General features: G+C 42.4%; 4 protein-coding genes across 5 annotated transcripts; 2 read left to right on the forward strand and 2 right to left on the reverse strand.

The window, feature by feature from the left end:
• Window positions 1–115: 115 nt before the first annotated feature.
• On the forward strand, window positions 116–4,661 carry nit2 (nitrilase family, member 2). Its single transcript, XM_051376708.1, has 10 exons — window positions 116–225; window positions 363–481; window positions 769–889; window positions 1,989–2,077; window positions 2,184–2,277; window positions 2,361–2,435; window positions 2,525–2,603; window positions 2,995–3,093; window positions 3,784–3,839; window positions 4,032–4,661. Exons 1-10 carry the CDS (start codon window positions 144–146, stop codon window positions 4,130–4,132), a joined length of 915 nt encoding a protein of 304 aa, XP_051232668.1. The 5' UTR covers window positions 116–143; the 3' UTR covers window positions 4,133–4,661.
• On the reverse strand, window positions 4,658–6,770 carry LOC127350264 (ICOS ligand). Its single transcript, XM_051376702.1, has 5 exons — window positions 6,291–6,770; window positions 5,876–6,199; window positions 5,513–5,797; window positions 5,269–5,439; window positions 4,658–4,953 (listed from the first exon to the last, which is right to left on the reverse strand). The coding sequence occupies exons 1-5, from the start codon at window positions 6,436–6,438 to the stop codon at window positions 4,886–4,888; spliced, it is 996 nt and encodes a 331-aa protein (XP_051232662.1). The 5' UTR covers window positions 6,439–6,770; the 3' UTR covers window positions 4,658–4,885.
• A 983-nt stretch (window positions 6,771–7,753) lies between these two features.
• Window positions 7,754–11,526, forward strand: gtpbp6 (GTP binding protein 6 (putative)). 2 transcript variants are annotated; one of them, XM_051376694.1, is made up of 11 exons: window positions 7,754–7,915; window positions 8,275–8,672; window positions 8,756–8,893; window positions 8,979–9,049; window positions 9,129–9,259; window positions 9,368–9,438; window positions 9,534–9,692; window positions 9,785–9,993; window positions 10,108–10,256; window positions 11,033–11,185; window positions 11,266–11,526. In XM_051376694.1, the coding sequence occupies exons 2-11, from the start codon at window positions 8,312–8,314 to the stop codon at window positions 11,390–11,392; spliced, it is 1,569 nt and encodes a 522-aa protein (XP_051232654.1). In that variant the 5' UTR covers window positions 7,754–7,915; window positions 8,275–8,311; the 3' UTR covers window positions 11,393–11,526. The 2 variants fall into 2 exon arrangements, with proteins under 2 accessions (XP_051232654.1, XP_051232653.1); XM_051376693.1 differs by having other exon boundaries at window positions 7,759–7,915; window positions 8,153–8,672.
• si:dkey-66a8.7 (PI-PLC X domain-containing protein 1) lies at window positions 11,488–14,799 on the reverse strand. The gene is made up of 6 exons (XM_051376703.1): window positions 14,390–14,799; window positions 13,772–13,908; window positions 12,923–13,051; window positions 12,691–12,846; window positions 12,427–12,610; window positions 11,488–11,984 (listed from the first exon to the last, which is right to left on the reverse strand). Exons 1-6 carry the CDS (start codon window positions 14,469–14,471, stop codon window positions 11,734–11,736), a joined length of 939 nt encoding a protein of 312 aa, XP_051232663.1. The 5' UTR covers window positions 14,472–14,799; the 3' UTR covers window positions 11,488–11,733.
• Between the last annotated feature and the right edge of the window lie 1,316 nt (window positions 14,800–16,115).

The following is a 16,115-nucleotide window of genomic DNA, read 5'->3' on the forward strand; positions in this document are numbered from 1 at the left end:
TATTAATCTGCAGGCGTTCTTTATCATCGTTTTGTATCGCTGCGTTGTGTTGGTCGTAAAACCCTGAGGTCGTAAAATCGTGCCAGGACTACACACTAAATATAGGCTCTTATTTTGAAATCCAAATAGCCACCCGGAATCACATGCCCTGTCTGTGTGCTCTGGACTGTGAAACCAAACAGCACTACTCTGCATACATGTCTACTTTGACAAAAGCAATGTCCAGTAAGTACAAAGTTCTCTGTTTATTTACTGAAGCTGTAGAAAGAAATGTGCACATACAATTATTAATAATTATAGTTTAATAATCCCCTCCTCTGCACAGGTATACAGTAACAATACAATAATACAATGCTCCTCAGAGTTCCGTCTGGCTGTGGTCCAGCTGCAGGTGTCCAGCGTCAAGGCGGACAACCTGAGCAGAGCCCGCAGACTGGTGAAGGAGGCTGCGGGACAAGGCAGCAAGGTGGTGCTGCTGCCGGTGAGGAGGAGGAGGAGGAGGAGGAGGGTCTCTGATGGGGGGATAGTAGGGGAGGCTGGGGTCGGTTGTCACGCTGCTTGAACAGCCTGCTGGGAGATGGTCCTATCAGATATATAACTTTTTATATATTGCAGGGTCACTTTATTAAGCAGACCAAATGTTTGAAGTATTAATAATGCTGCCATAGGCCAGAATATGGTTGTTATATTCTGTGTCCAGTATTAAAGTCACCACTCACTTTGCGGCTGCTTTAAACTGAGGCTCTGTCTCATCTGTCAATAATACAGGAATGCTTCAATTCTCCATATGGAACCGGCTTCTTCTCTACATACGCTGAGAGGATCCCAGGAGAGTCCACTCAGGTGCTGTCAGAGGCTGCCAAGGAGAACAAGGTGTATCTAGTTGGAGGTAGGGAAGCCTCTGTGGTCAATAGGGCAGTGGAAGTATTGTCCTCCACTGTAAAAGTACGTTTGAATGTTTGTCTGATGAGAATCAGGTCGATACTGACGGTTGGAAGGCTCCTGCATATATTTACAATACAGTGTTATATTGTGAGACTAGACTAAAAGACCAGAGCAAAGTACGGGAGCCGGGACTACTTCATTGTCCTGTAGTTTGTGTTCTCAAGTTAATGAGAGTGAAATCAAAACTGTGCTAATTTTAAAACTATCACTCTTGTTTTTATTTATTTTTGTATATGTAATTTAAATTGTGTATAGTGTGTATAAAGGCATTACGGCAATATATTCTTCTCCATATACAGTGGAATATAGTGTGTGCATTAGGTTTTGGTATTGGTGCTACAGAGTTACAAGCTAACAGGCCTTTTCCACCAGTTAATAAATAATTTCAGTTAAGCCACATTAAATATTGTGTTTTTGGTGCCACATTAACAGCTTTAAAACAGTGGCAGCAGCTACTGGCATATCACTATTCCTCCCTCCATGTAATGCATTAGATACGTTTAAAGTTTGAACAGCAGTTGAACTAAATTAATGATGATATCACTGCATGTGGACCACAGTGTTAAATATTTGATTAAATGAATCCACATTTGGGCTTTATCAAGTGCTTTTAGAACATATAACCAATAATAGGCCTTTTTAAAAACATTTAGCAGGAAAAGCACAGGCGTAACTTATAAAATGAAAGATCTCAGAACGGTGTCTGGTTCATGAGCTGTTATTAATTACACCTGTGATTTTCCTCTTATGACATGTCAAAATGCATGAAGTTCTCTCTGTGGGAGTGTGGGAAATCAGTAATATTGGTAGATGAGGCTAATTGTACACAACAAGAAAGTAGATAATTTTCATTTAACGTCATCACACATCTAGCACTACTAGCACTGTTTAGGTCAAACTTCATCACCAGTTTGGAATAACACACACAGAAGGAGGTGAAGCATTACTGACACGTACAGGACAGACGAGCGTACTGGACTTTAAAGTTGAGGAATGATGTAAAAATTCAACATTAAGTCGTGTAACTTCTTCTTGTTCACAAGGATCCATCCCTGAAGAGGACGGTGGGAAGTTGTATAACAGCTGTACAGTGTTTGGGCCTGATGGAGAGCTGCTTCTGAAACACAGAAAGGTATGTGTGTGTCAACTACAGTAGTTTATTTAAACTACTTACTGACCTCATAGAGATTTTTAGCAGGACGTTCACCCCATCAATGTATTTCTCTTCATCTTTTCAGATTCACCTCTTTGACATCGACGTTCCAGGGAAAATCCGCTTCCAGGAGTCTGAGACGCTGAGCCCAGGCAACAGTTTGTCAATGTTCGAAACACGTACGTCCCACCGACTCCTCTCTTCTTCCCTGCAGCTGGCTGAGCATCATTTCAATGTGTCCCATCTGTAATTTCTCCCACAGCGTTCTGTAAAGTGGGCGTGGGGATCTGCTACGACATGAGGTTTGCAGAGCTCGCGCAGCTCTATAGCAGGAAAGGTAAGCGGCTGATGAGACTGTTCACATGGCATCTACTGTTTTTAAATAGTGTGCAGGACAGTTGATCTGGTTGTGCTTTTTGTCCTCAGGCTGTCAGCTGCTGGTCTACCCTGGAGCCTTCAACATGACCACTGGTCCAGCCCACTGGGAGCTCCTTCAGAGGGGGAGGTCAGACTGAGAGAGTCCCAAAAATACTTATTAGGAAATAAATATTGATTAGTGTGAGCCAGGCATCTTATTTGGGGTTGATTTACGTCACTCATGAGACAACACGATATTCCAACCTGCATGCATGAATACATCCTGCTCCATGTAATAAGATAAGAGTGACATGAGGGGATGTAATAAAATCTGTGGAGGAAGAGGAACAGAAAGGAGGAAGTATGTCCAAGCATAATAAAACGCTCGCAAATGAAAGAGAGAATTCTTTCAAACAGGAAGTACCTTGAAAAAGAGCAAACAATTTTTGCATCAGACGCAACACCAAAGAAAGCGTTCTTCTTTGTGCAATAGTGTAATAATGATGAATTATTATGTCTTTTATTGTCTTCTTTCGCAGGGCGCTTGATAACCAAGTGTATGTGGCTACAGCGTCTCCTGCCAGAGATGAAACTGCTTCATATGTCGCCTGGGGTCACAGCACTGTTGTTAACCCATGGTACAGTAAGAGCATGTTGCCTGTTGTATCCTCTGACCAGCTCATCCTGTGTGTGACTGTTCAATGTGCAGTGAGTTAGTGCCAGACGCAGCGGTATCGAGGGAGCTGTAAGTGGATGAAAGGAACACACAAATACAGTGTGTCAGTAGGCAGAGCAAAAGCATGTGAGAGTCTCTTTGAAGGGAAAGATGAAGAAAAAGTGTTCTGATCTTTTAATATGGGAACAATACTCCATTGCAAGTATAATTTGACCCTTGAATGAAGATTCAAAGTGTCACTTAACTTAAAGCACAGATGTATCTTACCTTAAAATCCCAATCCCAAATGCCCAATATAACTTTCACCAAATTTAACTAACAGCTCGTGGTTACCGAGGTTTACCTTTACTTTTGAAAAAAAAATCTTATAAACAAATTTAAAGCAGCTACAAGGAACTTTTATTTTGTGTTCTGACTGCACCTGTGGACAAAAGTGCTGGTGTTTCCATCACCTCATTCATTGATCCCTGGCCAAAATGGAAGTACTTGAGTAAAATACAAGAACCTCACAACTACAACTGGCTCAGTAGTTAATGTATTTGATGACGAGCTGTGTTTCTCCTTGGATATTGGTGTCATATTGTTTCTGTCGTATCTGCTGCCTGTCTGTAGGTGGTACATTTAGCAGACTTATTGTAATCTGTTGTTGCAGGGGAGAAGTTATCTCAAAGGCTGGACCAGAGGAGGCCGTGATTTATGCTGATATCGGTGAGACGAGCAGTTTTTATTGATCCAAAGAGTTTCAACTACAGGACTGAATTCTGTGATCAGATTGTGAGAAAAATAGGATTCCAGAGGATTCAAAATGAATCTGAAGGGTAGTGGGATTTGTATGGATGTCGTTGTTTCTCGAGTCTGCACTAAACCTCTCTGTATCCTCTCTGTGACCTCTGTTCCCAGACCTGCAGTATTTAGCCGACATCCGTCAGCAGATCCCGATCACAGCTCAGCGCCGTGATGACATCTACACGGTGACGTCTGTGCAGGAAGGATCGAGCTGAACGCTGCGACCTTTAGAGAGAAGGTACGAAGGTACCGGCACAAACTATGCAACGGATCTCTGCTGCAACAGAGTCTTCTTCTCCCTGAAGCACAAGACTTAATCGTCTCAATTGTGGAAACGAGAGATGCAGTTTGGATGCTCAGTAATTCACTGGTGCCAACATGTTTTGGGCTCCACGACGTTCTTAAGACACTGTGTAACTGTAAAATGAGTTGTTGATCAATAGAAAATGGATGACAAATTTGATAAGCTGTTAATTGTTTACCTTATTTATCAATTAAAAATAAACATTTGCTGGTTAGAGTTTCTCTGGTCATCATCAGTTTCATATTATTGGAACATTTGGAGTTTCACGATGAAGTGTTTTTTTGTCTTGTTTTTTGGCTTATAAAAAAGAAGTTTTGATTGTGGCTCCGGACATTTCAAATGTAAAAAATATACAGTTCTTCATTGTCATATTTTCTGTCATGATGCAGAAACACTAACAGATCTTTAAAAAATTCAAATAAAACAGCTCCACGAATGAATATGAGCATCTTTATTAAAGCTTGAAACAACAGCAAACAAAAGAATGTGAAGTGGTGAGATGCTTTGTTAACTTACAGTAATTTCACTTCTATCTACATCGTCTATTTAAAAACCCACCACTTGTACTGAATATTAAGTGGTCACAACAAACACGTATTTACAAATCAGTGCACTGTTGCCTCACGTCAACAGAAGAAAAGTGGGGATTTGTCCTCTCAGACTTTTACACGTCCGTCTCCTTCGGCTTCATCGCCTCGGTCTCCTCCTTGAACAGATTTCGCCTTTTGTATCCTGATGACAGCAAACAATTTCAATAAGATTGAATGGTTGATGAGGTTTTCAGCGGTCATAAAAGCACATCACACACAAGCACTTGCTCCCAATTAAAAGCAAGAAACATTTCTTTCACATTGTCTTCACCAAATGTTCCATTTTTCCATAATTGAGTGTGTTTCCATACTGACACTGAATAAAAGGACGGATTGGCCTGTAGCTTGATAGGTGTTTATGTTGTAAAAGTGGATTCTATGAAGTATTTTGTGTCTAATTTCAATGTTTCAACCCACAGCCTGCAGTGATGATGTGTCACCAGCAGCAGGTACCTACCTCTGTCAGCCTGTTGGTGTTCACGCTTCTTCCTCTTACTTATCCTGTCCAGGTGAATCTGGTAGGCGACTCCTGCCACCACCATGACCCCAACCACTGCGCACAGACCCGTACTGAAGATCCACATGGCCTCTGATGCTCGACTCACCACCGGGCTGACCCCAACTCCATCTTCCAACAGACAAGAACCAGAGATTAGTGAGCAAGTGGTGTGTTTAACTGACTCAATGAGCGGATCACTCACAGCTTGTGGATGTCAAGGTTTCATTCATGGACAGGTTCTCTATGGTGCACGACACCATGGACTCTTTGGGAATGTTGACCTTCAGGTGGCTTGTGATGTTGTACAGATGGGAGTCTGGGAGTGAAAGTGCCAGGGTCCTCACTGAGCCTTCAGGGGGCTCATTGGTGTGGTTGATGCGCCAATGAACTGCAGGTTCGGGAAAACCACCACTAGAGTGACACAGGAAGACCGTCTCCTCCCCCTGCGCTGCTTCTTCCCTCAGCAGCAGTGGGGAACTGAAACTGGCTGCAAACAGTCAAGACAAAACAAGAGTTAGTTCCTTTACATATTCCTCTGAGTACTTCCTGTGTGTCTGACACTGACCTGCTATCCTGAGGCACACGGTGCACAGCGCAGCACTTTGATTCTCCTCTGAAATGATGAACAGACTGTAACTCATGTTGTGCTCTTTAGGATAAACTGTGGGCAGCTCCAGAGAGAAGTTTCCAGTCCGTGCAGCATCAGCTGAGATTGTGGCGCTGTTGACGCTCAGTTCCTCCACATTTGAATTGTTTTTCCACACTGATCTGAGCACCACTTCATCGTCTCTCCTCCACTCAATGGAAAAATTAACAAAGGTTAATAATTTAGGGTACAAGCAGGGCAGTGAGACCGGCTGCCCCACTATGCCAAAGACGCACTCTTCCTCTGTAGAGAAAGAAGTGAAAGATAAAGAGAAATCACCAGTGAGTTTCAGTGTAGTTATCTCTAACATGCAGACCAGACACAGTCATCTTACCCAGGCTGGCGCAGAAACAGAGGCAGCAGAGCAGCAGTCCTGTGCGCCACAGTGGCACAGGCATCGTCCGCTGCGGACACGTTTGCGCACACAAGACGCAAAAACTCTCCAAAAATATAATCCTCTTTAAAGTGGAAAACCAAGACATTACTGAGTTATATGCCTGACTCACTTTGACTCCCTATCTTCAGTTCGTTCTCTTTAACAACCCCAACTCATTCGGACTATTCACGCTAAAGGAATTCATTGTCAGTCATGTTGCGACTTGTTGTGCCGTACCTGCTCTCTCTCTCTCTCTCCACCTCTCTCTCTACCTCTCTTGTCTTTCTCTTGATCTAAATGGCATGCGGTGCCGCCGAATATATCGATCCCTACGCATAAAGAAGTTAATAAACTCAGCCCTCTCAGTGTCGATCAGCATATATCCTGTTGGGAGCCATATTATGGAGATTGGTCCAACCTGTTTGACTTCTTTTCAGGTCACACACCCACAGGCTGTGATGTAGGCAACACAGACAGCAATAAAACAAAGTGTAGGGCAGCACAGCGGACTTCGTTCAAATACTTCACTTGTCCAGGCGTCTGATATTAAACGTAATTATATAGCCTAGGTGACTTATATAGATTTTTTTTTTATAGCTGTAAATTTAATTTCGGAAGCTTTGTGCATGACAAAAAGGTTGGATACAGTATTTATAAAGTTAAAAAGTGTTTTATTTATTTACAAACAATTGGCCGAAAAATGAATAAAAACTAGGCTACTTAAATAACCTACTTACTGGAAATGTATTCCCCTTTACACCTTTAGACATATTATCTAACAGCTTTCTTCTTCTTCTTTTTTTATACCAATTATATAATTTATTGTTTTATTGTAGTTACTACTTTCAGTTCTCATATTTACTGTTGCAGTTGTATGGTAATGAACTACGATCATGTTTTAAGATACCTAGACTTTTGTATTTAGTAAATAAATAATGTAGACAATCTGCTCTCTCATTGGACAAAAGTTTATCAGACAACTAAGTATCTAATGGCTTTTACATCCATGGTGGTGCTTCACTAAAAACAAAAAACTCAGACCGACACTAAGCGAGATAAGACATTTAGTGAAGTTAAGATAAAATTCAAATGAATAATCTGAAATCAGATGGACCAAAAGCATGAGAACATATTCTCTCAGAGTCTCTCAAAGTTTAACAAACAGAACATATTACTTTAAAAGTTACTGTCAATGGTTACAACTTTAGTGAACTTGAAAGGTGCAGTGACTCTGTAGTCCAGCAGGGGGCGGACTGAACAGGTGAGACGAGGGTTAAACAACTTTAAACTTTTTTGTATTTGAGGAAATGTAAATGCTCCGTCCGCTGATTTATTATTCGCTTTGTTTATTTATCGCTTGTTGATTGTTCAATACAATTTTAAGAAATTCGTGAGCACTCAATGACAAAGGAAGTGACGTAAACAGGACATAGGAAGACAACTGTACCGGGGGAGTTCGCTCCCTGTGTTTAGTCTCCAAGGCTGATTCTTCCTCCCGCACTGGGTACAAAGTCTCTCTCCAGTGGCATTTACACAACAACCACAAACCTTAATGAATGTCTAATCGACACATTGAACTACGGGTAAGTCAAAACGTTCATTAGGTAAAAACAAGCGGTGGTTTAGTAAACAACCGGTCAGTAAACGCCTCCTGGAAGACAAGACTCCGGACAAATGTCACAAAAACATGTCCGACACAACAGCGTCAGAAAGGATAACACGCTGCCTGCATTAATATCTAATTGTTACTGTAAAGTAAGGTTTATTTATTAAGTTTGCAGATAATTCAGACGGTATATGAACAATACTCCTTGCTACAGCAGGTGGCAGTCTGCGCTTTGTGAGCCTTCAGTGAGCCAGAAGAGGGCTCATGTGTGAGCTGCTGGCTCTCTTACAGCACAACCAGTGTACGTCGCTTTATACTGTCTGAATCTAACTGCAGCCCCGATGACAGCAGCAGGAGAGCCTCCGGAGGAAGCATGGCAGCAGTGAGGAGGATTCATCGGTGCTTGGGGGCCTGCACTCAGAGCTCCCAGCGAGCAGCAACCCCCCGCAGACCCCTCCTCACAGCTCCCCACCATGCAGCTGCTGTGAGAGCTGCCTCCCCCCTGCAGGTTAGGACGTTTGCACTCTCTGCCTGCAGGCTGAGGAACACAGATGACTTTGGTACAGGATTTACCGAGGAGGAGGAGGAGGAGGAGGATGATGAAGAGTTAATTGATGACAGCGAGGTGGAGGAGCTGTTTGAGCAGCAAGCAGGCATCGGAGAGGGTCAGCAGAGGGTGTTCATCGTCCACCCTGATGTAAAGTGGGGAAGCAGGAAGCAGTACCTGACCACAGGTAACAAGCGTTCAGATAAAGTGTGTGTGTGTGGAGCATGCTGGGGGATTAGTCTCACTCACTTTACTACTCTCTCCTCGCAGCGGAGCTCATGATGGCCGAAGCTGTGGGGCTTGTGAACACTTTAGACAGCTGGAGAGTGGTGGACAAGATCATCCTCTCCACCAAGACCCCAGAGAAGAAGAGGATATTCGGCAAAGGCAACTTCCAGTCCCTCACAGGTAATATCCACCCTGTGTCCACCTGTGAGTCTGGGTCAGTGAGTGTGTCCTACAATGATTTTCCTGTGCTTTTTCCTTTCTCCAGAGAAAATCCGTCAAACAGCAGGAATCACTGCGGTGTTTGTGAATGTTGAGCGCCTGTCTCCTCTGTCTGAGGTGAGCGTATCTGAACACCGCTTCATGGCTGCATTCAGAAAGGTGTTGTGCACTGACAGCCATTTTTTAATCCATTCAGAGGGAGCTGGAGGAAGCCTGGGGGGTTAAAGTGTTTGACAGATACTCAGTGGTCCTCCACATCTTCCGCTGCAATGCCAGGACTAAAGAGGCCAAGTTACAGATCTCTCTGGCAGAGATCCCCTTGTTAAGGTAACTTTGCCCCCAAATATCCCATCATTTATTCCCCAAATTTGATCTAAATTATGTTTTTGCTATCACGCATTTGGATTTGAAAACGTCTCCGTCCGATGGTGACAGATCTCGTCTGAAAAATGAAATTGCAAACTTGGACCAGCAGGGAGGAGGATCAAGATACATCGGAGGTTCAGGTAACACCCCCGACACCTGAGTGGTAACACGTCTGCATGTGAGAGTAACTGAGCCTGTCAGAAAGGAGGTTCAGCTTGCTGATTGGTCCCTGCAGGTGAGACACTGCTGGAGGTCCAGCAGAGACTGCTGAAAGAGCGGGAGATGAAGATTCGCGCAGCGCTGGAAAAACTGCGGAAAAAGAGGCACCTGCTGCGATCTCAGCGCAAACACAAGGAGTTCCCCACCGTCTCTGTGTTAGGATATACAAACTGTGGTGAGAAGCTGGATCATTGGTTTGGTATCGCTGTACTTTGGGGCTCAGATTGATGACAGTGACCACACTTTGTTTGCTTTGCATTGTCTTAGGAAAAACGACCCTGATCAAAGCACTGACAGGTGACAGCGGTCTTCAACCCAGAAACCAGCTGTTCGCCACCCTGGATGTCACCGTCCATGCCGGCCAGTTGCCCAGTCACATGACTGTTCTGTATGTGGACACCATCGGCTTCCTGTCCCAGCTGCCCCACCAGCTCATTGACTCCTTCTCTGCCACCCTGGAAGACATTAAATACTCAGTATGTACCTGATACTCACATCAAGGGTGTTTGTGTTGTACAGTAACGCAGGCTGTTTGGCTTTCATATCCGCAGTTTCAGTGTGACTGAGTGTTTTCTTTCTCGCACCTTCAGGATCTGCTGGTTCACGTCCGAGACATCAGTCATCCAGAGACGGTGAATCAGAAGGTGAACGTACTCAATGTCCTCAAGAACCTGCAAGTCCCTGACAGGCTGATGAGCTCCATGATAGAGGTCCACAATAAAATTGACCTTATTGACAAGTAAGAGCAAAAATCCCATGTTGGACACAGATTTTAAATTCTATTTAGAATGTAAAATAAGACCAAGATAATGCTTAAAGAACCAGTGTGTAGGATTTAACGGGACCTAGTGGTGAAGTTGCAGATTGCAAGCAAATGAATACCACTAGCCTTCCAAGTGCGTAGGAGAAACTACGGTAGCCATGAAACTCATGAAAGGCCCCAACTAGAGCCAGTGTTTGGTTTGTCCGTTCTGGGCTACTGTAGATACATGGCAGTTCAACATGGTGGACTCTGTAGAAGAGGACCCACTCGCTCTGTAGATAAACAGCTCATTCTAAGGTAATGAAACACAACGACTCTTATTTCCAGGTGATTATACAGTAATGAAAACATACCTATGACTATTATATTCTATGTCTGCCAGTAGATCCTCCTAAATGTTACACACTGCACCTTTTAAGGGAAAAATGTATACTGTTGATCAATCTATAAGATCTAGAAGGTCGATATCAGGATGGGTTGAATGTCTTAAAGCATCAGAAAACCACAAAATGTAACTTATGCTACTGAATTTAGGACAGAAATGACCATATTTAACTGTACTCAAAACCATATAGTACACTGAATTTAGAAAACAAAGGATGTCCTGCATTCATAATTGTATTATTGTTATTAGTGGCATCATTTTATTGACCTTTTATTGTGTGGGCTGTTTGAATGGGGTCGAGCCAGGACTTGGTGTAGTCTTTAGAAGAAGAAACAAAGTCAAAGTATCCCCTCTCGTCCCCTCTCAGCTATCAACTCACAGAGCCCAACACGCTGCCCATATCAGCCCTGGAAGAGCGAGGCCTGGATGAGCTGAAGAAAGCAGTGGAAGACGTGATTGTGAACTCGACGGGAAAACACATTTTAGACCTCAAAGTCCACCTCAGCAGTCCGCAGTTAAGGTCAGAGCTGTTTTTCCTCGCTGTGTGTTTATGTTTAGAATAAGAGAGCATCCACAGTAAATGTGCGTCTTCATCCACAGCTGGCTGTACAAGCAGGCCACCGTTCAGGACGTGCAGGTGAATGCAGATGAAGGCTCGGCTGTTGTCAAGGTCATCATCAGCACCGCCGCTTACGGACGCTACAAGAAACTGTTCACAGGCAGATAGTAAAGCAGGGAGGAGAGGGATCCTTCCTGCTGCAGATCCAAAGAACTGACTGACTGCAAACTGTACCACAAACTCATTTAAGACAAAAGACTGTGTATGTATTGTACAGTATATTAAAATATCTGAAAATATAACAGTACAGAATGATGTACTTGCTTGTAAAGACATAGATTGCACATACATATGTAGATTTAAAACACCTTAATTGAAAAGAGAAATACAGATTTCTTTCCAAAAACATTGCTTTAAGTTAAAGCTCAGACAAGAGGAAATTAATTATACTGAAGGCACTCAGGGATCCGTTCCCCTGGGATAAAATCACAGCTAATAATGTTTTGTTTTTATCTGACGGCATGCTTCCTTAGAAGTTTTTGGTTCAGTGCGATGACCAGAGAGCAGATTGGAAGCGGCCCCACAAAGTCTCCTGCGATGATGTTGAGGCTCTTGGGGTCCGACCCAGGTTTCTGCTCTTCCAGCCATTTCCTCAAACACTCCCAGTTACTGAAGGTCAGCGTCTGCAGGGATTGCTTCGGGTTCTCGGTGATGTATCTCCTGTCGGCCGTCAGGTTCAGGCCGGAGACAAAAAAGCCCTCTGGGGTAAAAAAAACAAGATTAGCCTATGTTCACATTGCAAGCCTTAAAACTCAATTCTGATTGATTGCTGAGATTTGTTTCCTGTTTGATGTTCACATTATGTTTTGAATGTGGCCCATATCAGATTCCAGTGTGAACAGGTCCTGAAGTGACCCTCACGACCAGTGTCCATCTACAGTGATGTAAAAGACTGTTCACACTGAGGTCGAAAAGAATCAGACCTGTAACTGATTTGGACTGCATATGAAAGTGGTCAAAATCAGAATTGAGAATTAGAATTTTTTGCTGTTCACACTGTCATAAAGAAAACAGATCTGAGTCAGTTATGAGCAATGAGCTGATTTGGGCCACTTTTACCTGCAGTGTGGACGAAGCCTTAGTATGTTGGTGAAAATACACCAGGGTGACAGAAAAGACACGTGAGTGTAAATGAAACTCACCTGGACGTCCCAGGTCTTTGTTCCAGTCCAGGTAACTGATCACTCCTTGTGCTGTGCGCTGGTTGGCCCACCAGTAGGGGATGGCTGGCCACAGCTCCTGATGTCGGGCTGCAATCTGGGAGTCATAGGACAGGACGACCTGGTAACCAGATGCCCACAGACTCCTCAAGGTCAGGACTGGTTCCTGTGGAGGGCGGGTTAGGTCGTGTAAGGCATTGTGCTGTTAACACACCATAAATCAGCTGCACAAGGAAGAAGACTAACCTTCTGGGGGCAGAGTTTTGAGCCAAACAGCTTCTTCAGGGAGAAAATGAACGCCTGATGGAGTTTGTCGCTGATTCCCTCAAAGTGGCTACAAGCGAGGATTACGACCTCCTTCGGGTGAGACTCCAGCCAGGTGGCAACAGACGACAGTGTTTCCTGTACAGGAAGGACATTAACTCTAAATGTGTTCTAAAAGCCCAAACTGAAACTTTAAATGAATAATTACACTCACCAAAACTGTTAAATGTGTATAGATGACGTGTGTGAAGTACAGGTCGCTGGAGGAGTCGTTGGGTTTGTGTGCGATACGGAGGTCAAAGAACCGAATCCCCATCGAAAGTTGCTCCTCGATGCTTTTGTCCTGCAAGCAAGAGCAGTTCATAAAAGAAGAATTATTCCAGTTATCGTTCCCCGTTTCCCCTCAGGTGTAAATAAACTGCAGGTTATAAACTTCTTTTTACAAATACAAAAATGTGAAATTATCTTATTATCTTATCGGTATCAGCCATGAGAAGCAGTTTATACATACAAATGTATAAACTGATGTTCCTTCTAGAAAGAAAGACTCATCCCTTCACTTTATCTTGGGTGAAAAAGTGACTTTCTCATGTGACGTATCAAACTTTTTTTTTTTTTAATCATAACTTAAAGCTGCTATAATTCATATTTTTATATTAACAATGAATCAGATGGCTGTGTGTATCTGAAAGTAGTCATTCGTAGTGATGAACCCTCAGAGGATTATCACTCAACTCTGCAGTTCCTCTAAGCTCTACAGAGCTTTTTTAGTGTCTTTAAGCTCATTGTTTTGGTTTTCTGGCCCCAAACTTTCCGTTCCCATCAGCTTATGTACAGCTGAAGTCGGCAGCTGTTTTCAGTGATAAACACAAGATCTCTTCCAAGGTCAGTGGCTGCCTGAGACCGCAGATACAGATACAACAGGATAAACTACAAATCCTGACAAACACGTCTCACTTCCAAATGACTTATAGAGAGTCGGCAGTACTTTGTTATTTCTGTAAGGCTCCCCACACCACACCTACATTATCTGTTATAATTAAGACACTTCCACCTTACATACCTGTGTTGTAGCCCATCTAAAAATGGCAGGTCTGGTAAAGCAGTAGAAAAGTTTATCCAGGAGCCTGAAAAAGTCCGATTCAGACCAAACCAGGGGGGAGTTTATGTCCAGACAGTAACTCATGGCATCATGGCTCCCTGGGTAAAAAGGTGTGAATATACACGTTAAAGCTTTAAAGGTTCCTCAAACTGAACTGGAAAAGAGTTTCTGGTACTGTACACCTAACCACAAATGCAAAACAAAATGTCTGTGTGTGGGGGGTTTGTTTAGAATGACTAGTCTTGTTGTGAACTTAAATTTTTAAATAATTAGGTAAACCAATACAGGTGATTATAAAATAAACAGATGGAGGAGGCAAAGGCAGTGAAATAAAAAGAAAAGAAGAAAGTATGCAAAATTAACACGAGGGAACATAAACAGTCCCAAACCTAAAGATATTCAGTTTAGTGTCATAAAAGAACAACAGCAAATATTCCCATTCACTACAGACGCTGCAATCATAAACGAGTTTACAGTGTGACTTGAATATTTGCTGTATTGTTCTCCTCTACAGCAGAAACATCCAGCACTGGTAAGTTACATTAGTGACAACAGTGACAGAACAGGTGTTAAATGTACCGGGTATGGCCAGGTTGGTGAGCGCAACGTCCCACAGCTCCTCGGGTAGAGCTGACATCCAGTCCTGGCAGCGGAGGTCCATGTCGCACAGTCCCAGACCTGCAGGAGACTCACTGAAACCAGGTCTGAGCTACACATCTGACAAACCCGTTTAGGTTAGTCGTCATATGGTCGATCCTGTCCCCGTCCATTATCTCATTCCTCTAACGCTGCACAACAAGAGGAGGAGGAGGAGGAGGAGGAGGAAGAGGAGGAGGAGGGGGGATGAAACTTTGAATTTCCTTTCCTTCTGCGGTGTTGACTGACAGCTTTGATTCACTGTGTCACCAGAGCAACATGGCAGCTAATGTGGGGATGCCGCTGTTATAGGACACTTGTATTTCTCTGTATTGTATGTGTCTGAACACATTATGCACACTTCACCCTCACATCCCTCTTCCTTTATCAGAACAACTCCGAATACGTCGCCATGACGTCTGATAGGGGGTGGAGCCAACGTTGAACCGGAAGTTTAGCTAAATGAATGCAGCCTAACTACATCAATGAGAATATAAATGAAATACACATAAACACATGAGAACACTCTTCAATTCAGTCCTGCAGAAAAACAACTCCAACATTATGATACAGGGAAAACACAACACTGTTCTAAACTATTTAAATATGTAAAATATATATACTTTCAACCAAGTATTTAGTTTTTATGTTTTTTAAGCTATGAAATTATGAAAAAAGTGTACAGTTCATATGTAAAGTTGGAATCATCAGTAGTTATTTTAGGTAAAAATACAACTGCGTCATGAATAAAAGAGTGGAAGATGTTTAATGGCAGATGTTGCCTCATAAAAATAATGTTACAGACTAAAAGGTGTCAGTGGTGGGACTTTTAAGGTTTGGTACCATTTCTTTAATAACACTAATATGAGGTGTTTAAAGTGACTTATTCTTATTTGACCCAGATCATTTAAGATGTACATCTTTATATTTTTGGTGTTTTTTCTGTCTGTTACTTTTTTTTTACTTTCTTTGTTTGTATTGATTATCTGATATTTTATATAAATCAATGTAATACGATATATTTAAATAACAACAAAAGAAGAAGAAGAAGAAAGAAAATTAGGTCATACTGGAAATCCCATATACCATTTTTAGGTTATGTGTACTTAGAGCAGCATCATTTCAATTAATACAGGACAGATTTAACAAAGACAAAAGACATCTTATGGTAACATATAGGCTATTATATATATTATAGAATTAGTTGTTCCCTCAGTTATGAACCATATGGCTTATTTTCTATTAGTACAATGTGATTTTATTTATCTCAGAAATGAGTTACAGCGTATGTGAGAATGTAACTTCTTCAAAATGTTTTTTAAAGGTGATATTTGTAGCTGCAGCTTCCATTAAATGACTTTTACTGTGGTAAACATTTTAAGGAGCAAAAGACAAAGTGTTGATGTCAAGTTTATTTACCCATCCTTCCATCACATAAGCCAAGACAATCTTTTTCTATTCTCTCATTCACCCATCTCACAAAGCAGCTGCAGCCGCCATGGAGGAGAAAAACACAAGGAAGCAGAACAAAGTCCCTGTTTAATAAGTGCAGCATCAATAAAAAAACAATCCATCAAAACCACATCTGAGATCTGTAACTGTTTGGATATTGGAAAAACATTCTCTGTAAGGACGTTGTCACAAGATCAATTATAGACTTTTCAGTTAT

Source organism: Dicentrarchus labrax, unplaced genomic scaffold (genome assembly GCF_905237075.1).
Source record: "Dicentrarchus labrax unplaced genomic scaffold, dlabrax2021, whole genome shotgun sequence".
In the NCBI taxonomy this organism is placed as follows: domain Eukaryota; kingdom Metazoa; phylum Chordata; class Actinopteri; family Moronidae; genus Dicentrarchus; species Dicentrarchus labrax.